The sequence below is a fragment of the Protopterus annectens genome, chromosome 3.part1 (assembly GCF_019279795.1).
Source record: "Protopterus annectens isolate FY-2018-M chromosome 3.part1, PAN1.0, whole genome shotgun sequence".
In the NCBI taxonomy this organism is placed as follows: domain Eukaryota; kingdom Metazoa; phylum Chordata; order Ceratodontiformes; family Protopteridae; genus Protopterus; species Protopterus annectens.
Genome location: NC_056732.1, coordinates 670,083,103 through 670,109,422, shown reverse-complemented (window position 1 = coordinate 670,109,422; position 26,320 = coordinate 670,083,103). Strand labels below are relative to the sequence as shown.

General features: G+C 37.9%; 1 protein-coding gene across 2 annotated transcripts in view; it reads left to right on the top strand.

The window, feature by feature from the left end:
* The window catches only part of ADCY8 (adenylate cyclase 8), a 2,045,143-nt gene that overhangs the window by 1,917,310 nt on the left and 101,513 nt on the right, over nt 1–26,320 (top strand). For both annotated transcript variants that reach the window (XM_044067040.1, XM_044067038.1), the window contains one exon: nt 21,997–22,111. In XM_044067040.1, coding sequence (XP_043922975.1) covers nt 21,997–22,111 — 115 coding nt within the window. The remainder of the gene's footprint in view (nt 1–21,996; nt 22,112–26,320) is intronic.

The window sequence follows — 26,320 nt, the reverse complement described above, 5'->3', positions numbered from 1 at the left end:
TCGCAGTACAGTGAAGATCAGAAAATGTGCCCTTTCCTCACTGTAGTGTGATCTCAGAGTTGCTATATATAATTAGTGGGGGGGCGGCGCAGCCCCCCCCCCACAAGAGCAAATTCGATAAACGGCATTTTGAATGTAAGCACTGTTCGATTAAATTATGTTTCGATTATGTAATATACACCCTACAGAAGTTACAGATCCTAACACCGATGCAGGGGGTACCATTGCCACATCCTAGAGCAGGAGAACATCATTCTGGAACCTACCATATAAAGCCATACAGTCAATCCTCTGGTGAAATCATTTTGTTGTAGTACATCACAAAACTGAGATCTGGTGCCCTGCTCTACACCTGTCACTTTTCATGGTTATTTTATTTTTATTAATTATACCTGATTTGTTTGATAAGTAGGTAGGTGGGCAGGGTCATGAATAATTTTCATTCCTGATGGGCTAAAATGAAAAGACAAAGATAAAGCAAAAAACTGTATGATGACCCAGTCTTATAATAAATGGAATAACGCAAATGACAAAGGTTAAAATGCAACAAACCATAGCATTTGACAATATTCAGCAATGCAATCCAACCATTATCAACTGATATTTTCATGTAGAGAAACATTTATAGAGAAAAGTGACCAACTAGGTAAAGAGCTTAAGCAAAAGGTCAACTAATAAAATTATATTTTTAGCAAACAGCTACATGTAGTTTTAAAAATAACGTCATTGTCACCCTAGTTGGAACAGTTTTAAGATGAATATTGTCACGTTGGGTTAGTAATATATATTCAGGCAGCTCAAAAACAAAAAGAAATAATCTGTTGATCAGAAAAATAAAAGTAAAACTTTACCAGTGTTTAAATGCAGACCAAAATACACAAGATGCAATTATAATATGGATTAAGCAGGCAAAACTGCGGAGGCAGGTGGTACCCGATCTTTGTTAATACACGAGATGTTTTTGTTTTCACAAAGCCTGAAAAAAGTCAGTAATGATGCATTTTCTCTCACATTTATATTTATATTGTATTTGTATCATCATATGTTTCCAAGCTTTAAATGTTCATACAGAATGTTAAGGCATCATAAAGCTGGACCAGTCTTAAGTTAATCATGATTTATATTGTAAAAATGCAGCAACGCGTAAGGAATTCAATGAGTCATTGCTTATTTGGTTAACTAACTCTATGCATTTCATGCCGATCTTTTGCTCCTTTGACAGAATTTTAATGTTTCCCACAAGCAGGACTAACATGCACAATGTAGAATTTTGGTCATAACAGGTTATTTCATGAACATGGGTGAATATTGCTGAGTTAGATTTCCGTTAACCAGAATAAAAAATCTAATATATGTACGCATCTTTCATTAATATGCACTACAGTGGTCTTCATATTTACATTTTTGTTAGATCTTTTGCCTGTGGCAGCATATTTGATAAAATCTTTATTTTTGAACATAAAGGCACATAAGAAGTGGTCGGTTTATTTGTTCAGTTGTAAAAGTGCTAAGACCCAAAAATGCCTGTACTCTGTCAGGAATACTGGGTGAGCAAATGAGTGTAACTAAGGAAATGATTTTTTTGAGCTGGGATACAGGTTCTGAATTCCCTAGACATGTTAAGGCCTTGCTAAGTTTAATTCTGGCATCTGCCAAAAAAAACAATTACTAGAAAATGGAAATCAAAATTTAAACCAACTGTACTTAAAGTAGTGAATATTGTAACAGAGATAAAAGAACAGGTGGTGGGATATTTAGAAAAGGACAGGAGCAAATGATATAGAACAAATGGAAATCATGGATCAATACATTCAGAAGAAAGTTTTGGAGGAAGAATGAGCTTTACGAAAAGGCAAGAATTGAATGATTTCTGTAATGTTGCTTAGACTGTAGTCCACATCTGTTGTAACATGTCATATAATGTTTGTGAATGTCAACTTGTTAATATGGTTTGATTGCTTTTTATATAAATGTAAGCTTGCCTATGTCACAAGTGATAATTCAGTAAAGGTGTTTATAAAAAAAGACTCACAAATGCCTATTTTTCAGGGTGAGCTCAAGAACAAAGGACTGGTTTACTGGCTTGCTGAATTACACATTATACATGCTGAGAAAGGGAGTCAAACCTAGGATTAATGGAAATAACATTTTAACCAGCCAATCCGTTAACCCCCTCTGCAATGCTGCCACATTACCAGGATTACGAGTGTCTTCTCAGTAACTATCATTAAATCTACTGTCTTGAGAAGCTCAGTCCACAGTGAGCATAGCAAGTGTTACGCTCTTCATAGGTTCATAGGTTCATAGGTAGGTACTAGGCTATCGGCCCTGGGGCCTATACAAGCCCAGCCAAAAGGTACCCTGGCTTTTGCCACCCAAGAAAATTATTTTTCTGTGCCACTGTCGAGCAGAGCCACAGAGGTGATCCTCAGGGTGAATTTCCTATTTCCCATCCAATCATCAAGATTTTTCTTGAAGAGTGCTAATGAGGAGCTTTTTTTGATATAGATAGGTAGTTTATTCCAGAGTATGGGAAGTCTCTGGGACAGGAATCTATCCTTCCGGCATGTTCTGTTTATTGTGGTGACAAGGTTTAGGTCCCTAGAGCGTGTAGCTCGGAGGGATTGGGATTTCTTTAAGTGGAGCATGTCCAACAGCTCCGGGTTTGACATAGCTTTGTATGTTAGGCAGAGATCACCTCTGAGTAGGCGATATGCGACAGAGCAAAGCTGGAGTTTTTTTAGATGGTCTGCGTAGGGCATCTGTTTGAGGCTGGTAATCCTCCTTATGAGGTATTTCTGCAGCCTTTCCAGTTGTTGTAGATGTCTTGTGAGGTACATACCAAAAGGGGCATTGTACTCTATAATGGGTCTAATGAGTGATGAGTAGAGGGGAACAATGATCTCTTTTTTTCTGGATGAGAAACCTTTTGTGATGAGGTGTGCCACGTAGAAGGACTTCCTGACTACTGTGGCAATGTGATTATCAAAGGAGAGACTATTGTCCACCTGTGTCCCATGGTCTCTTATCACACTTTCAGTGTTAAGTATACTACTACCTATGTTGTAGTTCATGGGTACAGAATTTTTACAAAAGGGGATGACAATGCACTTTTTGGCATTGAGCTTGAGGCCATGGCTTTGACACCAGGCATCTGTCTCAGTGAGGCCCTTTTGTAGGATGTCCACATCGTTAGGAGTTTCGATTATGGCTCCTAGTTTGCAGTCATCTGCGAACTTCATTAGCCAAAGACCTTCTGTGTTAGCCTGTACTTCAGAGAAGTAGATATCAAACAGGAGGGGACCCAGGACTGAACCCTGTGGTACTCCACTTGTCACTGGCCTGAAGTCGGATTTGGAGTCTGCTACTTTCACAGTGTAGGTTAGTGAGCCAGTTGGCAACCCATCTTGTGACATAGCGATTTATACCTAGTTTAGTGAGTTTATCTATAATTCCAGAGTGGGGGACGGTGTCAAAAGCCTTGGCAAGATCTAGATAGGCTGTGTGAACCACCTTACTCTTGTCTACAGCTTTGGTGACTGCTTCAAAGAAGTCTATCAGGTTTAAGAGACATGATCTGCATTTTACAAACTCGAACTGGGTAGGGTCCAGAGTTTGGAGATTACCAATGTCTTTGTTTATAAGTTCCATGATGATACATTCCATGGCTTTGCAGACCAGGCTCGTCAGGCTAATGGGGTGGTAGTTCCCGGGGTCCGTGGTGGCTCCCCCCTTGTGGAGTGGGATAACCGTCGCTGTGCGCAATTCAGCAGGCACAAAGCCTGAGGTGAGGCTATGATTGAACATGGTACTTAGGTGGGGTGCCAGTTCATTCTGTAGTTCGTGTAGAACCACAGCCTGGGAAGTTGTCTGGTCCCATGGATGCTGTGTTCTTGGCTTTGGAGAGTGTGGTTTTTACCTGTGCAGCCGTGATTACAGGAACTTTGCATTCTTCCGGTATAGAGATGGGCTCTTTAGGGGCATATGTCTTTAAGAAAAAATAACTTGATTTTTTTAAGTCTGCACCAGTTATTAAAAACAAGCAGCTGTCTACCTGTCCCAGAACTCAGAAGTCCTTATGACATCAGCAGACTGGATTAACCACAAGCAAACATTTAGTGTATATGTTAAAGAGAAAGGGTTTCTGTATGAGAACACATTTAAGTTCAGCTTAGCCAATTGCTCTAAATTATTTTATTTGGTTTGCTCATCTTACATCGATCAGTGTACTAGGTACCCATATGTAGTATGGGGGATTGCTTATGCACACTGTTTTGACATTTTCTTTTGTTCCTTACAAGCAAGCAAAACAGGTTTTCAGTTAATTTCAGTTTGCAACAGCCTCTACTGTCACCAAAGCGCTTACTAAAGGATTAAATGATGTTTCTTTAAACAAACCTGAACCTGTAAGTACAAAATGTATGACCTTGGAAAGTAAAAATGTGATATTGCTTTATTTTATGCACAATGACTAGCCAAAGGCATCAATTATAACTTGACTGCTTTTAATAAGCCATCTTTAGTTCAGGAAACTGGAGTATGCATATCATTAGCCTAGCTTAAAGATAATCCCATATGCCCAAAGCAATTCTTTTCAGAACATGTTTATGATGTACACACATAGAAATATATATATATATATATATATATATATATATATATATATATATATATTTCTCTCTTTCTCTCTATGTATGTATATGTGTGTGTGTGTGTGTGTGTGTGTGTGTGTGTGTGTGTGTGTGTGTGTGTGTGTGTGTGTGTGTGTATATATATATATATATATATATATATATATATATATTTCTCTCTTTCTCTCTCTCTCTATGTATGTATATGTGTGTATAGATATATAGATATATATATATATATATATATATATATATATATATATATATATATATATATATATATATATATATATATGATTTTGCTTCATAATCTCGAAATGCTGAAATCTTGAGTCGCTCTATATCCATATCCCTGTATGGTCTGGTGAGGTCACCTAGGTAATCTGGTTAAGCTTAACTGGTATAGCTACATGAAGCATTCTTATAGGTTCATCACCTGCAAGAAAAAAGATGGCCACTGTAATATATGCATAGTTACCTCAGTACATATAACGCTAAGTGCATGCAGATTTTCACATGGTCTTCCATTTTCAGTAGTTCTCTGCTTTGTCAGTAAATTGTTCACCTAAATCTGTTTTTTTCTGTGCTGTATGACATTATTGTAGTATCTGTATAGTGGTCAGCAGCAGTACAGAAAACTGTCCAAAGGATATCAAAGCCATCTAGTCCAGTGCTAGCTGCATTTCAGGTGCAGTCATGGATTTGCGTAGCCTGTTTTTAGACATTGTTATTTTTTTAAAAACCCTACCAACACCAAGCAAAAGTGCATTCCTTTCATGTTATGTTTAACAAGGCCCGTTCCTCGGTGAGGAGGTGCTAGTTTGAGGCAGAAACTGCCTGTATTCATCTGCAACTTTTCCTTGGAAGTTGTGGATTTGCATGATTTTTCTACTTAAGAGTTCTTGTATCATTTTTACGTTACACCAGTGAATGCATGTTAGACATTGGATTATTATAAAACAGAATCGACTGCTTTTTTGTAATCTGCTTCATAGAACCTATCATAAGTAGCATTTACATCTTGCACTAAATCCACCTTTTTGCCTGCATACTCTTAAAGGACGTATGTATTAAGTATAATTTACAATATCATAGAATCTGTGAAGTCAAATGATTTTTCCATTCTGCATATGACAGGCCACGATTAAATTAATGACTACAGGACCTCAAAAATCCTTTCAAAGGAAAGCAATTATGTCTGCTAACAGGCAAACATAGCATGAGAAGTCTGCCCCACAAAACGAGATAACCACCCTCAGCAAAAGTAAGTAAACAAATAAATCTAATACTGTTGCCACCTATACTAACTTTTAAATGACTACTTTCTGAATAAGAATTGATGAAACTAGTCACATTTCAGCAATAAATCATACTGATGAAAAGAAAATTGTGAGTATCCAACTAACCTGAAGTCCAAAAATGCTTCATAATGTGTACCAGTTTCATTGAGATCACCTAAAACCAATATGCAGAAAATAACGGCTGGTTAAGCTGTTATGTGTTATGAACTGTTTCCCTGCTCCACCCTGTTCTCTTGGACCTAGGCACTAGCAATAAGTTAACTGTATACCACTGCAGTACCATTTAGTGAAAGGATAGGAAGACTTATGTAAAATTAATCTTTTAGCTAGATGAGGGCAGTATCTTTCATTGCAGAGTTTGTAAAAGTAAAAGTATTCAGTAGGCAGGAGTACCTTGATGAAACTGGAAGACATTTAACTTTGGATATTGTATTACAGTGATATTCATTAGACCTGGAAAGAGAGAGAGAGAGATGAAACACATTATCTTGTTTTCCATTGCTTTAAGTGAAAAAATATTTTGACTAGATAGAGAAGCTATACTAGAAAGTCCATATTCAATTCTTGGTAACAAAACATTAAGAGCCTGGTGAGCTTTAGGAGATAATATATTGGAGAATTTGTAGGTCACCCTGAGGTGAAGTGAAACTTTAGAGATTAGAGTCAACACACAATAATAAGCAAAATCCCAAGGTATTTCTGATAATTTTTTTTAAAGGAATTGCATTCCCAACAGGAATAGTAATGTATGGGACACTGCTTGTAGCTAGTGATTAAGCAGTGACAAATAACATGGCTAAACATTTAGTGGCATTCATCATATTCTGCACTTTTGTGAGATATAGTAAGCACTTTGTCATCAGCATCCATTATTAAAACACAATGATGCAACAGTAATTCAAATTAATTGTAAAGTTCAACTGTAACTATTTATAACCCGTCCATTCTATGATTACCACACAATACATTGAGATACCAAGCCCCATATCTTTCAGCTGCTCTGTGTATGCCACTTTCATTTTTGTCATATCCCTTCTTCTCACAAGACCTCACCAACTAAACCTACACATCCTCTGATCCCAGAAAATTATTTCTCAAACAGCAATAGAAATTCCCATATACCATTTTTATATATCATCAAATGCTCCAGCTTCAAACCATTATCACTTCTGTCTGGTCAAAATGTTTTTAGACCATCATGTAGTGCCAGACCTGACATGTACTCCTGCTGGACCTTCTCCTCCTTCTAGCATTTTGTTATTTACAACTTATCACAATCTGCCGTAAGCATCGAGCTTAGCTTCTGATGTTTGATGACTCACCTACCTACCAAACCCTTCTGAACAACTACATCTTGGTAGTATCTTACCAACATCTTATGTTTACCTCTTTTTTACAGCCCACTACTGTCCTCAAAACATTTGAAGTCCTTAGTAATCCCACCACATGTACAAGCCTGCAGTCTTCCTTCCTGGTGTCTATGGTGCTGATCTTTCTGCATCACTGTCTTCCTTATGACAGGAGTGCTGCATCACATATGAACCGTATCATATCCCTTCTTCTAACAAGACCTCACCAACTAAACCTATACATCCTCCCCTCCCAGAAAATTATTTCTCAAACAACAACACAAATTTCCTAATATCCTCTTTTATATACCTAGACCAATTTACCTTAAACCCTTTATCACTTTAGATATTCGGGACACCCAAATAGTACATTCCCATTTTGGGTTTTCCTATGACCAAATAGAAACAACTTTTCCCATGCAATTCTTCTTAACTCTTCCCAAACATTATGTGATATACCAAGTCAACTTTCATCCTTTCCACTCAGATGATAACATACATCCTGCCATCTTCTTTGACTCCGTCCACATATAGATTCATAGCTTTTATATACCTCTCTACTCTCCTTCCAAACCTATAATATCTCAGCAACCGTGCCTTTCACATTCCAACATTCCCCAAAGGGAGCACCACCAATTTTAGTTTGTGATATTTAAGATCCACTCTTTCCCTCACCTCCCTCTACCATTCCTCATAAAAACTAGCAAACACTTCACCAACATCTTCCATTTTATAAAGCTGCAATCCCTCTTTGGTTACTTCTGTATTCATCTTCCATCCTGCTTTTGCACTTTTAGTTTCTATGAAAGGTAATTAGCCCCACACCTCCCTGCAGTCATCATACCCTCCTCTTTCATACCAGTTTTATACCTTGTATACCACTAGCTCATCAGTCCATAATATTAGACCATCAGACACCTTCTTTATGGTCAGCTGTTCACTTCACATAATCAGAACTGTCCATCTCCTCACACCACAGCAGTGGAACCAGCCATCCTCCCACACCACAGCAGTGGAACCATCCATCCTCCCACATTACAGCAGTGGAACCACCCATCCTCCCTCACCACAGCAGTGGAACCACCCATCCTCCCACAGCACTCCAATGAATCATTTTCTCATCAGCCATTGTTGCTCTGAAACTCCCTCTCTAGTTCCATAATACCATTATGCCTTCTACTCCTCATTTCCCCACTCTTCTGCTTAAGTGTCCCTCTGTCTTCAGCCTCCACCCCATAACACAATTCCCTCTTCTACCCCATCTTTGGAATTCACTTCCCATACCATATTCTGTAACCATATATTCTGCATCACACTTTACACACCATGGTAAAACCTTCACTTTTGCTCTTGTTGAAAGCCTAATTCCCTCCCCAAAAAGCATGAGGATGGTCACTAAACCATATTTGCATATCCCTTCAGTTTTCCCACAAATTAGCTGTTCACCAACAGTAGAGCCAATCTGCTCACTTGCCTACATTCATCATTTAGATATCTATGCTTGTTACCCCCTTGGTACACAATCTTCTCAACACCATTCAACTCCAGTGTGGCCATTCCCCCTTTATAATCTGCATTTGACAGCCGTCTCATTGTGCCCTCCACCATGACAGTTATCCTTTTCTTTATTATTACAACCACCCATCACCTTCCTTTACGTATTTCCTCCAGTATGACAGAAGACATCCTCCTCATTCTTTCCGCCTTGGTCTCTTGCATCAGGTTAACTGCATCTACCATATTTCAGGGAATTGAGTTAGTGCTGATATTTCCTCCTTCCTGACCACCTGCCTCCCCTTCTACCCAAGTAATTATATGCCACCTCCTGAAGCTGTATCAAGGCCTTTGGGTACATTAAGCAATATTGCAACCCCCCCCCCCCACAGCTGCAAACTTTCTGTCACTGTAGTTGACCACAAAGGCCCAATCAAAATTCCCAAAGTTCAACCTGGTATGACCTCCTTTTCTTCTTTAGCATTGCTCACATACAGCAAAACCCTTCTTTCCTTGTCACTTCACCATTCTGATCTAGTCACATACTCTACTTTTGCTGTTACCACTGTGCACCACCATGGTACTTCTCACCACAAATATGTAGATTTACTCATCTTTTCTCTCTTCATCTCATCAGTTGCCATCACTGTAACCTTAAACCCCAAAGTAATATATCTTCTACCAACTAGTGACGGGTTTCTCCAGACCAACCTTTCTCCAAACCAAATCTGCCTTCTTTAGCTATGTTAGGAATTTCAGAAACAATGTCAAGTATTGTGCAGAGCTAACAGTAAATTATATCACTTACTCAGGCCAGAGGACATTGCCAATCTACTAGCAGACACATTTAACTCACATTTCACCCATCCTTTCCCGCCAGAATTCTCACATACCTACATCTACTTTCCCTTCAAATCTTCCAAGAGCAAGTCCTCAGGGCCATGAACATTACTTCTATGAGGCCAGCCAATATACCAGGCTGCCTGTAGGTCAGCCTGAAGCATGACATGTCAGAGCCCCTACAGAGACTATTCAATATCAGCCTCAAACTAGGTTTGATGACAGATGAGTGGAGGACTGCAACAGTCAATACATTGCACAAGGTTGAGGTTCAATGGTCTTGGGTAATTATAGACCCATAAGCTTGACTGGCCTCATCTGTAAGGCTATGGATAGGATCATTCTGGACTTAATAAATAAGGATATAAGTAACATACAGGCTCTTGATCAAAGCCAATCTGGATTTGTCAAATGCAGATCCTGTCTACTTAACATACTTGACTTCTTTGTAAAACCTTCTGCAGCAATAGATGAGAGCAAATCAGTATGTATAATATACTTAGACATTTCAAGGCTTGCAAAATCAGTCCACACTCAGTTATCATACATGAACTCTCTAACCTAAACATAAATCCTTATGTAACTCATTGTTTAGCAAACTGGCTCACAAAAGGAACCCAAGAAATAAAAGTGGGCAGGTCTACCTCCTCACTGGTGGTGTACCATAGGGTTCAGTCCTTGGGTCACGTCTGTTTGGCATTTGCTTCTCAGAGGTCAAATCTAATGTTAAAACCTTGTGGCTGACTAAGTCTGCAGAAGACTGCAAACTCGATGCCATCATAAACTCCTCAGAGGACATCATGATCATCCAAGACGCACTGTCCCAAACAAGTAGCTGCTATCAAAACTGTGGACTTAAACTAAATGCCAAGAAATGTCTAATCGCACCTCGTTGTACCTATATCATTGACAACACACTCATGAAAATTGATCCCATAGTTAAGTGTCTGGGAACATATGTGTACAACAAGCTGTCCTTTGATCAACATCTATCCACTATTGTAAGGAAGTCCTTCTCCTCTGCACAGCTTATATGTAAAGGCATGGCATCCTGGCATGTAATCATTCCATTCAACACTCATTCGGCTGATCACTGAGTAATGTCCCCTTCTGTATGTGCTTGTCAATACACTTGTCACAACTGTAATAACCACCATACTTCCTCATTAAGAAAATCAATGGCCTAAAATCATAAAAAACTATGTGGACCATCTTAAGTCATTACATCCGAATGACACCTCCAGGTGCATCTGCAGTTACCTCCTACTGACATCTCTAGGCATCAAATATTGCTTGTTCATATTTGCATCAATAATTCCAAAATCATGCTATGTACAAGGTTTTAAAAGATTTCATCTTGAAGCATACACAATAGCAAACTCATCTAGAGATATAAGAGACATAAATGTAAATTCCTTCCACTGATAAACACAACCTAATGCTAAACTGAGCTTTTCATAAATGCCAGTAAGACAGACAGGCATGACTGAATGTTGAATAAAGTCATGTTGTATAATGTCCACAACAATGTTTTACAAATTACTCTGTTCCAAGATCTCAGTGGTACAGTTCCCAAAACATGTTCCTATAATGCATGTAAGATTTCTAAGTTGATAATTGTGTACCAGGTCTTTTGCCCCACTGTTAAATATAAGTATACATTAAATAATCCATGATTGGGTGTGGGTATTGCAGGATTTGCCTTTAGGTGGTATGGTTTGATTACAATATTGAAGCCTGAATAAGTAAGTAAAGCCAGCCATGGTAAATTCTGTGGTTTATATACACAGACATACACACACACACACACACACACACACACACACACACACACACACACACACACACACACACACACGAGTGAATTATTGTTATTACGCAATGACATTATTTAAGAAATAAATTACTTACAAGCTCTAGCTTATTTATCAAACAGAGTAACCACAAGATACTTTCAACAGATAAACAATTACACTAAGCACAACAGTGCCTTATAACAAAACAATGGTGCACTTCTAGTTATGCAGAAAAACATGAGATGTATCAGTCCCTGCAGAACCTATTTCCCTTCCCTTTCCTGCATATCTCTGTCAACATGAAAACCATTAAGACCTTTGATGTTGTTAATTCAAATGTGTTGGAGTCATGGACATGAGTATAGGCCTAAATTCACAAAGCTGTTATCAAATAGTATAACAAATGGAAGGAGTTTGAATCCCACCACTAACACAAAATAACATGAGGTGTGTTGAACCGAAATTTTCTCCACTAACACATATCATGTTTTAATATTATGTACGCAAAGGATGATTAGCCATAAAAGCTTATGACAAATTAATTCCTCTGCCTCAAGATGACTGATACTTTTCACACCCAAATAAGCTTAACACTGCCAGCTGCAAAACAAGGTTATAATCACTAATCCGTCATGATTTCACCCACATTAGTCTTAGTATTGTGCCTTCTAGTTGCAAACTTTCCAGTAGTAACTGAGACTTAACCAAGCTATATTTTCATATACACACTCTCACAAAGTTTCCCAGGAGCAACTACTGATATCTCTCCAGTGGTAGTACCCCTTTCCAGTATTCATGGTATACACTGGCACAGCTCACACTACTGTGTTGATACCAATATTTAAGTAACTGAACACTCTTCCAGTGAGCCAACCAACATTAAATTACAATAGGTGTTAGCTAATCAGTCTTCCCTCAAAAAGAGCAGATATCAATCATTACTCCAATGGTCTCAGTATACAAGCTTTTGGCAGTATGTAAATGGAAATTATTTACTTTAAAAAATATATGATTATATGTAAGACAGCACTGCATCACATGTAAATAAAAAAATCTTTCATATGGATAGACTGGCGACAGAAAAAAGATGTAACCTCATCTGTTGCTGCTATTTCCATTCACTTACTGTAGCTTTCTAAAGTCTTGTGAAGAAAATGAAGTCCAATAAGTCTGGAATCAAAAAATCCTTCCTTTAACCTACTCCGCAATTTAGTTTGGATTAACCTTCTCCACAAGTTAGAATTTTCCTTATCCAAACAACAGTCTCAGAAAAAAGAAAGAAAAAGTCAGCGTAAAATTTGGTTCAGTATACTACACAGAGGTTGGATAAACTTTCAAATCCAAATAGTACGGTCCAATAAAAAACAAAAAAGTGCAGCAATAATTCAATTTAGGTACATGCTAAAGGTATTAGATATAGTTTCAGATGCAAATAAAATCCATCATTCCTTTTAAAACTGGCTGCTAGAATGCACATTCAGTCATACACCATAATGAAGTAATTCAGCTTTGCAAGGAAATAGTGCACATGTCAAGAGTAAAAAAATATCATTAGAAAAAACATTTATGATTTCTGCACGTCTAATATAATGACCAGCTAGTTACATATTTTAATCCAAAACTATATCATCTAACACACCCACACTTTTAGACCACAAACAAGTTTCTTTTAGGGACCTGTAAGCAATATTACTTGGAGAGAAAATATATTTCCAGTTAAATCATACAATTCCTTGTATGGAAAGACCTTGTACTGTTTACTATCAAAGTAAAAATGTTTTGTAACATCTGCCTGGTACCCTTTCACATTAATACTGAAGTCTGCCCTTTTAATTGGCTGTTGTGTCCCTCTAACTACATGGTGTTCCACCAGTTGTGTATCCCTTTGTTTAGCAGTGAACATTTCCAAACTCTTACAGTGCTGATTAGATTTCCTGGATGTGGCTAGGGATAGCTGCTGTGAAACCACTTCCTCATTCACTTAAATGTCTGATTTGGCTTCACTGAAAAGTTCTGCTACAAGGTCCTCTGCAATTCCTTCTGTTATCCATTGCATATAGTAAATACCTGTGACTCTCATTCATGGTATGATTTCATCACATTAAAGTAATGATATCTGTGTTTCTGCTTCCTGTCAGGCAGTTGCACCACATAACTAACATCACTTACCCTCCTTACTGTAATGGAAGCTACCTTCCTGTGCTGCTTGAAGCTCATTCTACTAAACAGGAATTACCTTTTGTGCAACAGTATATTTTTATCCGCTTGCCTGATCAAACCAAATCTTTTGGCGTTATTGTGCTTGATACAGATGTTCCTATGCCAACTCCATGAGCACACAAAATGGATTCCTGTAATTTAGTACCTACTCCACAACACATTCATTGTAAGCATTACCTTCACTCTCTCACTTATCACAAACTAAGTCTAGAAGTTCCCCTCACTCTATGATAATAATTTAGCTCAAATTATGAAGCAACTGTGAATTCCTGGGGCAAATCACTGCAGGCAGAAAGAAGAAAGGGTGTATATACCTGCGCTACTCATGACTAAGCTGGTCTACAAATGCTATGATCATGGTGATGAGAGCAGAGTTAGACATTTCCACCAAACCAACTGTTTGTAGATGGTAGGGGGACTTTTTAAATGTTTTAAGTTATACAGTTTCCACAAACAGATCAGCAGGTCAGATATAACATTAGTCTCTTTATCAGTCAGTACCTCTCAGAGAAAACCTGCCCTGCGGAAAATTTCTAATAGATCATTTGTCAACTCTTCTTTTCCTCTAGAGAGGACATAAGCACTAGTACAGGGTACACAATAGCATAATTTACTACCACCAAGATATGCCTCTTGCATGTTATGCTTGAAGCACTAAGAAGCCCCACAATAACTATGGCTGTCTATTGAAATGATTCTTGTATCTTTAAGTGCACAGTCTATTTTAGTAGTATGAAAACTGTGTGGGACTCCTCCCTTATGTCTTTCCAACATGCTTCTCTCCTTGCTGAATGTATGTAACTGCATGTGCTCAGGGTACTGGCTTATCAAAGTAATTTCCTAGCAGGACATCTGCCAGGATGTCATCAAAATCTGCCATCTGTTTATATCCTTGGCTCCTTCCCTATCTAAATGAGCCCTGGCCAGATACACATGAAAAGATGTCCCTCCCATGACCTTAGCTGGAATGGACTGCCCATAAGCCTAACAACTGCGGGCTTAGTGAAAGCTATATGTCCTGCATTATCCATCGTAAAAGTAGTTTATTCTTTACCAAGACAAGGCACAGGCTCTTAAAGTTATCTGGAGCAACTACAGTTTCAAGACAATCCACCACTTCTGTGATATTACCTCTGCTAGCTCCCTCATGTGGACTTTGCTTCTTTTCATGTTTGTGTAGTCATTTGGGCAGTTCATATCTCACTTAGCTACAATAGGAAAAATCTAACCTTAGGACCATAGTGTTTACTGAAACCAGAGGCTTCCTCTTTGCTTGTGAAATCTGATATGATAATCTAGACTGCTCCATGGGTTTCCATATACACGAGTAGTGTTAGGTAAACCCCTTTTGTGTAGATGTGCCATGTTTACCAAACAGAGGTCAACTTTTTACTCACTTGTATAGCTGAGATGCATTTCTGATCTGTCAACCAAGTCCTCCTATACTCACACAAGTAATGAGCACTTGTTTTAAAGCATACCCAATTGGAAAGAACAAGACAAGGAGTCCTGATTTATTATCATTTTTTAAAAGTTTTAAAAGTTTCTTTTAGTTTAGTGCTTATTGTTATTGTGTTTTTGAACCTGCTTCATCACCAAGGCTAAGAGATTTGTTCAGCCTTCAGCAACTTGCACCAACCAACTCCCACTTGTTAGAATTTAGTCATTGTAACTTGACATCTATTAACCTATCTTTGAAAGTACATGCTTATTTTTTTTCAGTTCAATCACTGACACTATCCTTTCATTTTCTTCGATGTTCTCTAAACTTTTTTTGTAAGTTTCAGATATGAGTTGAAAACAGTCTAAAAGGATACACTTTACTATAGTCAATACCATCAGAGTCTGGCCTGTTATTAATAGTATGCATAACTTTGCCTATGAGCAGATGAGTTAAAAACCTCATCCATTTCCCTTTGTCAAATTGGCTTTAATTTCATACTCTTTCAACATAGCTATCAAACTCATCAGGAGCCTTAAGCTGTTTCAGCTCATATTCTTTCTCTCTCTCATGCTGATAATCCCTCTCAAGCTCCTCTCTCTAAGCTGTTTCTTTATATCTACTGCTTAAAGGCATCTCATCTCTGACTCCAATTCTAGTTCCTTTAATGCTAAACACATTTTAAGATCTTCTGGCAATGTTTTAGATGGTCCTATGAACCCAGTCCAGTGAACTGAAATTTTAATGTACAAAATCCAGTAGTTAGTTTGTCTTTGCTTAAACCAGTACGTGGGGGGTGTTTTTGAACTGAGTTATTTAACCAGTTGTGCTATTGGCATCTTGGAATATTCCTCAGAGTTCATCTTGCCAGTATCCTAACTATCGTGACTAAAAAGTAAAATAACTGCTGTGCTATGAATACCATGGTACACTTTTGCCTTATGACTGCAAAAGCACACATGTTTTTGATGACAAGACTGTTTTACATGTTGTAAAAGCCAGTTTACAATACATCCAAACTGCCGCAAACTAAAATACAGTATGTCACAAACAAGAGTACGGGTCTTAAATTGCAATGCTGCTATCAAATAATGTGAGAGATGTATGGGGTATGAATTCCACTACTGACACAGATTAATGTGAGGTGTCTGGGTTATGGATCCTAAATCTATACAACTGTTACCTGCTATATAAGTGGTGATTGGCCTTAAAAGCTGAAGGCACATGCACATTACTGCCTTGTGTTATGACTGACAAGTATCAGATTAAAAGTGCAGAATTTATGATTTTTTTTTTGAATAATATGGATTTGCTTACAGTTTCCATGCTCAAAGTTTCCTTCACAAACTTTGCCTCAACATGGAATAGAATCTGTGTCTTCTTTACAAAGCAACTTCTAGAATGCACAGCCAGTTCTATGTTATGTGGAGGTAATTCAGCTTGTCAAGGAAACCATGAGTGTGATAATAGTTAACAACTCCATATTATTAAAAGAAAACAGATATAATTATACATTTCTAATGAACTGTACTATGATTTTTTAATACAAAAAAAGCATATATTCACTAACAGTAGGGCTCAATATCCTTAAAAACAGAGATGACATCTCAATGCCTCCTAAAACAGGGAATCATCAAATCTAGACAAGTTTCTGCCTCACAGTGTCTTAATACAACAACAAATTACATTACATGAATGTAAGAGTCATTCTGCATCTAAAACTAAGCACAGAATGTTAGTTTCCTTCCACATAGTGCAAAGAAAAAAATCGCAGATCCCATTTCTGTATATCAGCTATGAACTTGCCAAAAATAACACATTAGAAATAAGGTAAAACAATTTAAGTGTTTAAGAAAGCTAAGCAGCAATCAATGTATTTTTGATCTTTAATTTGCTCTAACCCGTGATCATCTTTCTAAATTGTTAGAGTTTTGTAACTCTACTCTAATACTTATCATTATTATTATTATTATTATTATTATTATTATTATTATTATTATTATCATTATCATCATCATCAGGCCAAAACCAATTAAGTAGCTTGGATCAATGGCTCATAGAGAGCTTCTCTAGCTCCCTTTGTAACACTCCAGCTCAGGCCATTTGAAGGTTCTCTGTTTTACCCACGTTTCTTTTCCCTGGAAGGTTATATGACTGAGAGGCATTTGCTTTAGTAAATTGCAACCACCCTCTCCATGTCACATGTTTACTTGTTCAAAAGGGTATGCTTCATTCAGAATTAAATTTATTAAACCTAACTTAATAAACATATCCATTAAATATAAATACCTCTAACAGGCTGTCATTCAGAAGACCAAAGTTATCCTGAATATATCAGGAATATGTTAGCACTGGAAGTCCTTCAACCTTATCTGCAAACCACTGAGAGCAACAATACCCACATATTCCCAGTCCTTGTTTAAATCCTGCCAGTTTTCAACACTGTCCAACAAACAAACTGTTTAATGGTTAGCACTTTCATCTGCTACTAATAAGCAGACTTCATCAGAACCCTGTCTGATGAAGTTTGCTTATTAGTGGCAGACAAAAGCACTAACCATTAAACAGTTAGTTTGTTGAACTTGCTGATTCTGCCTCTCTTTTTTGTTTTTTACAAGTTTTTTAGTTGTATATTTGTTTTACACTTGTTTTCAACACTGGATAACAACAAATCAAAGTAATTGAGCCTCATCAATGACAGGTATTCAACTTCTTGCTCACTGTGATGCCCCTGCACTGGCCCAGTAATCAAGGAGCCACAATCCTCACCACTGGCAGCAGTGGGGGATGTACACACTGAAAGGATGACAAGCACATACACAGCAAAGTGCAATTTCCCTTAAGAATACACAGAGATCACAGTTAGTCTGAGGCTGGTTTCTCCCTCTTTCTCCAGATTCCCAATAAGACTCTCCACTGACACAACTATAGGGTTGAGATCCCAGCTGAGTGGCCAAACCAAAATGTCCAGTACTCTCTCTGTCTAACCAGTGCTTTGTGCCCCTGTCCAAGTAGCTGACACACACACTCCTTGAAATGTGATTTATATACAAACCCACACACACTTAGGAAAGGCTGGCACAGGTTTACTAGCTATGACACTTCTGCCCAGAATATAAGGTAGTTTTCACTGCCACCAGCCAACTTTTATCAGCTACTTTAAGCCCCTTAGCAAAGGGTGTCCAATCATACTGCGTAGTGTTACTATTAATCCAAATGGTAGTCTGACCAAGAGCAAGACTATTCAGGAGTGGCCTGTACAGTGTCACCAAATAGATATGCAAGTACTCTCAGAGGTTAAATATCTCTAAATAGATGAGCCACAATTAAAATGTTTAAATATATTCAATAATAAGTAATAAAAGAACAAGATAATACTCAGTAAGTAATCAGTTATATCAGAGTTCAAAATCACAGGAAATATTTTAAACATTGCAGGACAGTCTCAAATAAATAAAGAAAATATATAAGCTACAATTTACTATATTCCTATCTGAATCTAAAGAGTTACTAAACTCTGAAAACTTACTTACAACAAGGCAAGTACAGAGGGGAGTGGATGTTTCCAGCTGATGCAGTTACATCAAAGACAAAATACAAAATGTGCAGTCTCTCTCTCTGAGAGAGTTCTTAAATTAATATCAAATATTACTGCTGGGTTAGCTTGGATGACATCACTTTTTGTCACCTAACTTCAGTTCCCAAGCTAAACCCCCTTTGTCAGAAACTAACAACATTTTAGCATCTCCCTGTGAAAAATACATATCACTCAGATGTTTGCAGATCATGGAAGCCATAAAACAATAAAACACTTCTACATCTTAAACCTAGTAATTACTTCTCTTTCAGGACCATACAAAAAAAATTCTAGCTCTAGACATTGTGTCTGCTACTACACTGAAACTGAGAGATAACATATCTTTTATTACATGCTTATGAAGCAATTTAGTTTCAACTATTTTCTCTAATTTTTTTAAAGTTAACCTCCTGTGTTCCAGTTTCCATTAAACATATACTGGACATCTAAAAAGTCACAATAGTGCAGATACATTCCAGTTCTATTCCAGTAGGGTGTGCTGTGGCTACATTTTAGCTCAGTACTTTACACACACTTCTGTATAAATCATATCAATATTCACAAATGACATAGAATTATTTACAAAATTCCAGATAGCTGGGCTGGCAGTATTTCCTTTTGTCACACTCACCTTTTTCAGTTCCTTATGGGACATTCCATCACAGAAAGTATTTAGGCAAACACAGTACCAAAAATTACATTGCAGTACTGTAAACTCCTAACAGCCTGGCTTCTATACTTTACCGCAGAGATCCCAGGCCCTTATTTGCCTACCATGTTTGCTGCAGAGTAAAGGCTGCAGCATACTAAAAATGACTGGGGTATCCAATACCCCATGCTTTGGTAGTGCATGTAGGGCCACTTTAGGCATCACACACAATCCATTATCTTATGCTTCTAATTATTTTTATGTCAGGGAGAGGTCCACTCCATGAAATACGCCACATTAAACAGTAGTGGCTTACAGAACATCGTAGGCATTGACATCGACCAAAGACAGAGAATGTCATATTATTTCAGAGATGATACTCAACGTAGACATTTACCCATAGTGGCTAGGTATTAACCTCCATCATTGTTTTTGGGAATCAGTGCAGTCCATTGCCTATGCACAGTATTTTGGCAACCCATGATGACAAACAAAAAAACACTTTCTCCCTTTCCCTTGAAGGCCCTTGGCAGGAGGGTTATCCAGGTACATATCTGTTTTACTGGTATTTAGGTTTAACCCAAATCAAACAGAAAAATCCCTTAAAAGATCACGATACTTACAGATGTCAATTTCATGGTTCCCCCATCAGCAAAAACCATTTATCAGCAAATAGCAAATATTGTAACTCAAAGTCTATGCATAACAACCCCTTACCAAAGTCATCCATCTTAAAAATATGTACCAGAGGTTTGATGGTGAAAAGAAAAAGAGCCAGTGAAATGCAGTGCCCCTTTAGTAAAAGGGGACGCCCCTTCCTTATTCCATTTAGCAATGGGAAAACCTTTGAGATGTTCATTTGTTAGACCACCTGCCACAAACATGAGGTATAGAGCCCTGAGAGCTGTCAGATACCCAAGGTGGATCACAACCAGTGTGGTCATCTTCCAGAGTAAAGCCCAGCAGATACAGCCAAAAGTGTTTTTTTTTTTTTTTTAATCTACAAAGACAGTCACCACTGAGTCCACCAGTGTATCTTGAGCCTGCATCAGAGTGATAAGCTCATGTTTACAATCCAGATACATATGACCAGGCCAAACCCTACACTGGACCATGAAATCAAACCAGGAAAGAAGGTATTTCAGCCATTTCCTGCCACTGTGGCATGTATTTTAATATCTACATTATGGAAGAGATATGGGGGGAATAGTTTCCTACTTTAGAAGCATCCTTTTGTTGCCTCTGGAGTACAGACTGTGTGTAGGCTTGTAACCAGTCAGGTCAAATGCTTACACTTTATAATGTCCTAACTGGCAGACTGCTGGAATCTACATCACTCTCACTTGGAGATTAAGAATAGCATGGGCACAAGTTCAGTTCTGCGAAAAAAGAAAACAAACCTAAGCCTTTACACTTCATACCAAAGCCTTGTTGTCTTCAATGTGCTTAGAATTAGGTCTTCTTTTTGGTCCTTACATTTTTAGATACTGGTAGAAAAAGAAACTTTAGAAAGACCAGAGACCTCTATTTTTGCACCCACCCCCAACTTCAATGATGGCATTATGTCCATGTCTCCAGATACCTCTGGCTCCAGTCTGTTAAATGTATTTTCCAACAATTCTGTAATAAACGTCAGTTTTATGGGAGGTTTCCATAATATTTCCTGTGGTTCTCAAACCCTTTGCTTTACATTGTTTCTGTAGATTTGGCTTGACAGCTGTAGATTACTCCCAGTGTGAAGAATGGAAGGAAACTTATTGTAAAAATTCTCTTGCAAAAAGGAAAGTGCTGTATCAGGCATGACAAAATCTTTATATCAATAACCCAATTAGTACAAAATTCAGTGTGTTAATTAAGATGAAACTAGAAACTATTTTAAAATAAACCTATCTAACGTCAGCTAAATCTCATCCTTTCCTGAGTATAGCTATTACAAAATCCTGAAACAGTTGTTCCTGTTGTCCAGCAAACAGGAATGCCCTACCTACCTTTGTTATGCATACAAAGAGCTCCCTGCCTTAGAAGTGTAGCAGTTCGAAGACAATTTATCTCTGTCTGTTCTCATCCTCTCTGGTTGGTTTTACAGTGTGATGCACCCTCTCAGTTACTAAGGAGTCCTTCCACTGCAGACCATAATCTTAGGAGATTGTTGTGGAGAAAGATAGTAGCTCTTGTCCTGAGTGCTCTCTTTAAGATCAAAAATCTGCATATTATGTTCAAAGTTTAGACATACAGTACATGCACATATGTATATTGGTACAGCACCATTTTTACTGTTTTGGTTCTGACAACTAGTCTAAACAAATGTAAATACTACAGAATGGGAGGAAAACATGAAAGGGAATTGCTTAATATATTTGTCATAGTGTTAGAAGCATTGCAAAGTAGTCACTGTATATAAATAATATACATTTTAAGCAAATGTCTCCTTTCTTTCTATTTTACTCTATATTTTCCTACTTTTTGCTTCCTGACAGTTAATTTAACTTGCATGTATTCATGAATTTAGGATGTCATTGTTCTGCATTGTACTGACAGAGCTGGAGTGATTTGTCTTAAAGGAACATTGTGTAATGTAGCATAGTTCAGCATCAACACATAATTGTCGTTTATACTGCAGAAAGAAGGGTGTTACATCTTGTTTATAAAACCTCTGAAAGGATTGGCACTTTAATACTTCTTATTCTTAATATTACAGCAATGTGAAGACAAATGGGGCCATCTGTGTGCTTTGGCAGATTTTACAATAGCTCTGAATGAAAGTATACAGGAAATAAATAGACATTCCTTCAATAACTTTGAACTTCGAATTGGTAAGTTAATGAAAATAGCAAATACTTCCTTTTTTTGGTAATTCTTTGGGTCACTTCTTCATTTTGTATTAGAGACAGGTCTAAGGCACATCTATGTATTACTTAACGTAGCTCAGGTGGTTATTTGTTAAACAGTCTTTAGATTATTATGGCCATTTTATAAAGTTGGTACTTGAAAAACTGCAGTGTGTTATGATTGGCTTAATAACATATTTCTCCCAATATTTTTGCATGTTTATACAATTTAAGTTCACATGAAAGAAAAAGGAACTGTTAATAATGTTCATGTTGAAGCTTTGCAATTCATGTTCATTGTCTTTCTTTATTTGGTCATTTCTCAGTTGGGTTTAGTAGTGAAAGATAGCTACAGGGCTGGTTTACAGAACCGTTCATAGTTAATCTCCATGGGAAATTATGACATTCTATTCAACTGCCTTGTTCTGAAACCACATAGGCTGAAAAATCAACATGTGTTCAGAGACATCTTGTTCATCGAGTGTAGAAGCATTTGACCTTTTGCACAAATCCCACTCCACATGCATGATTGCATTTGCTTTGCCTATCATTTTACATTGCTATAGCATCTTACAGTTAAAGAGTGAGCCTGGTGGAAAATGCTTGAATATACTAACTTGGTTAATAAATAAATGTAGATGTTTTTTGGGAGTACATTTGTATGTGTTTTTTGTTTGCTTATTGTACCTAGCATTTATTAACTAGAAACGTATATTGTTTAGAAGATGGCCATTTTCAGCCATGACTCATGTAAGCAAAAAAGTTAAAAAAAATGTTAAATTCTGAAACATTAGAACTCTCTAGAAGGTAACAGTGTAACTTTCTAATGGAATATTTACACTATTAATAGTGCATACATGAAGTTAAAGTGTGACTGGCTTTATAGGAACACCTAGAAAGTTGTAATTAATCAGGCAATGTGAGAGCACTGCAGAAATAACATTCCATTAATTTAAACCATTCATCTTTTAAATAGCTGGAGAATTTTATATAGTGGGACAGAATTCTATAAGATGGGAGTCTTTTTCGGGAAAGCACTTTCAGTGTAGCTTAAGGTAAAGGGAGGTCTAATTATAACAAATATACTACAAAGAGAGCAGCAGTAGTAATTAACATTTACATTTTATAGCGAGTAGTAGGTAATTAACACAAGTACCTAATTAACATTAATAGTGAGGATCAGGTTATTAACATTTCTATTACATAGAAAAGGAATGGGTATTACTTCTAGAATAAAGGTGAACATTAGTACAACAGAAGTGTAGAAGCAGGAGCTTGTAGAAAGTGATGGCATATAGTAGAGACGTCATATAATTAATACTGAGAGTGATAGGGGTGACTAGTAGTTTACAATGAAGTGTTCTAGAGTGTGGCAGATTAATGACACAACATATTTTATTGACCGTTGTTTGTAATGTGTTCAGAGTCACCTGAGACAAAGAGAGGGAGACAGGACATGGGTTTTGAACGAGAATGCCCTTGGCTATGCTGTAAAGTGTCAGGAATAAGAAGGTGTAATGCCCTTGGCTATGCTGTAAAGTGTCAGGAATAAGAAGGTGTAATGCCCTTGGCTATGCTGTAAAGTGTCAGGAATAAGAAGGTGTAATGTCCTTGGCTATGCTGTAAAGTGTCAGGAATAAGAAGGTGTAATGCCCTTGGCTATGCTGTAAAGTGTCAGGAATAAGAAGGTGTAATGCCCTTGGCTATGCTGTAAAGTGTCAGGAATAAGAAGGTGTAATGTCCTTGGCTATGCTGTAAAGTGTCAGGAATAAGAAGGTGTAATGCCCTTGGCTATGCTGTAAAGTGTCAGGAATAAGAAGGTGTAATGTCCTTGGCTATGCTGTAAAGTGTCAGGAATAAGAAGGTGTAATGTCCTTGGCTATGCTGTAAAGTGTCAGGAATAAGAAGGTGTAATGTCCTTGGCTATGCTGTAAAGTGTCAGGAATAAGAAGGTGTAATGTCCTTGGCTATGCTGTAAAGTGTCAGGAATAAGAAGGTGTAATGTCCTTGGCTATGCTGTAAAGTGTCAGGAATAAGAAGGTGTAATGTCCTTGGCTATGCTGTAAAGTGTCAGGAATAAGAAGGTGTAATGCCCTTGGCTATGCTGTAAAGTGTCAGGAATAAGAAGGTGTAATGCCCTTGGCTATGCTGTAAAGTGTCAGGAATAAGAAGGTGTAATGTCCTTGGCTATGCTGTAAAGTGTCAGGAATAAGAAGGTGTAATGTCCTTGGCTATGCTGTAAAGTGTCAGGAATAAGAAGGTGTAATGTCCTTGGCTATGCTGTAAAGTGTCAGGAATAAGAAGGTGTAATGCCCTTGGCTATGCTGTAAAGTGTCAGGAATAAGAAGGTGTAATGTCCTTGGCTATGCTGTAAAGTGTCAGGAATAAGAAGGTGTAATGTCCTTGGCTATGCTGTAAAGTGTCAGGAATAAGAAGGTGTAATGCCCTTGGCTATGCTGTAAAGTGTCAGGAATAAGAAGGTGTAATGTCCTTGGCTATGCTGTAAAGTGTCAGGAATAAGAAGGTGTAATGTCCTTGGCTATGCTGTAAAGTGTCAGGAATAAGAAGGTGTAATGTCCTTGGCTATGCTGTAAAGTGTCAGGAATAAGAAGGTGTAATGCCCTTGGCTATGCTGTAAAGTGTCAGGAATAAGAAGGTGTAATGCCCTTGGCTATGCTGTAAAGTGTCAGGAATAAGAAGGTGTAATGCCCTTGGCTATGCTGTAAAGTGTCAGGAATAAGAAGGTGTAATGCCCTTGGCTATGCTGTAAAGTGTCAGGAATAAGAAGGTGTAATGCCCTTGGCTATGCTGTAAAGTGTCAGGAATAAGAAGGTGTAATGCCCTTGGCTATGCTGTAAAGTGTCAGGAATAAGAAGGTGTAATGTCCTTGGCTATGCTGTAAAGTGTCAGGAATAAGAAGGTGTAATGCCCTTGGCTATGCTGTAAAGTGTCAGGAATAAGAAGGTGTAATGTCCTTGGCTATGCTGTAAAGTGTCAGGAATAAGAAGGTGTAATGTCCTTGGCTATGCTGTAAAGTGTCAGGAATAAGAAGGTGTAATGCCCTTGGCTATGCTGTAAAGTGTCAGGAATAAGAAGGTGTAATGTCCTTGGCTATGCTGTAAAGTGTCAGGAATAAGAAGGTGTAATGCCCTTGGCTATGCTGTAAAGTGTCAGGAATAAGAAGGTGTAATGTCCTTGGCTATGCTGTAAAGTGTCAGGAATAAGAAGGTGTAATGTCCTTGGCTATGCTGTAAAGTGTCAGGAATAAGAAGGTGTAATGTCCTTGGCTATGCTGTAAAGTGTCAGGAATAAGAAGGTGTAATGCCCTTGGCTATGCTGTAAAGTGTCAGGAATAAGAAGGTGTAATGTCCTTGGCTATGCTGTAAAGTGTCAGGAATAAGAAGGTGTAATGCCCTTGGCTATGCTGTAAAGTGTCAGGAATAAGAAGGTGTAATGCCCTTGGCTATGCTGTAAAGTGTCAGGAATAAGAAGGTGTAATGCCCTTGGCTATGCTGTAAAGTGTCAGGAATAAGAAGGTGTAATGTCCTTGGCTATGCTGTAAAAGTGTCAGGAATAAGAAGGTGTAATGTCCTTGGCTATGCTGTAAAGTGTCAGGAATAAGAAGGTGTAATGTCCTTGGCTATGCTGTAAAGTGTCAGGAATAAGAAGGTGTAATGCCCTTGGCTATGCTGTAAAGTGTCAGGAATAAGAAGGTGTAATGTCCTTGGCTATGCTGTAAAGTGTCAGGAATAAGAAGGTGTAATGTCCTTGGCTATGCTGTAAAGTGTCAGGAATAAGAAGGTGTAATGTCCTTGGCTATGCTGTAAAGTGTCAGGAATAAGAAGGTGTAATGCCCTTGGCTATGCTGTAAAGTGTCAGGAATAAGAAGGTGTAATGCCCTTGGCTATGCTGTAAAGTGTCAGGAATAAGAAGGTGTAATGTCCTTGGCTATGCTGTAAAGTGTCAGGAATAAGAAGGTGTAATGTCCTTGGCTATGCTGTAAAGTGTCAGGAATAAGAAGGTGTAATGCCCTTGGCTATGCTGTAAAGTGTCAGGAATAAGAAGGTGTAATGCCCTTGGCTATGCTGTAAAGTGTCAGGAATAAGAAGGTGTAATGTCCTTGGCTATGCTGTAAAGTGTCAGGAATAAGAAGGTGTAATGTCCTTGGCTATGCTGTAAAGTGTCAGGAATAAG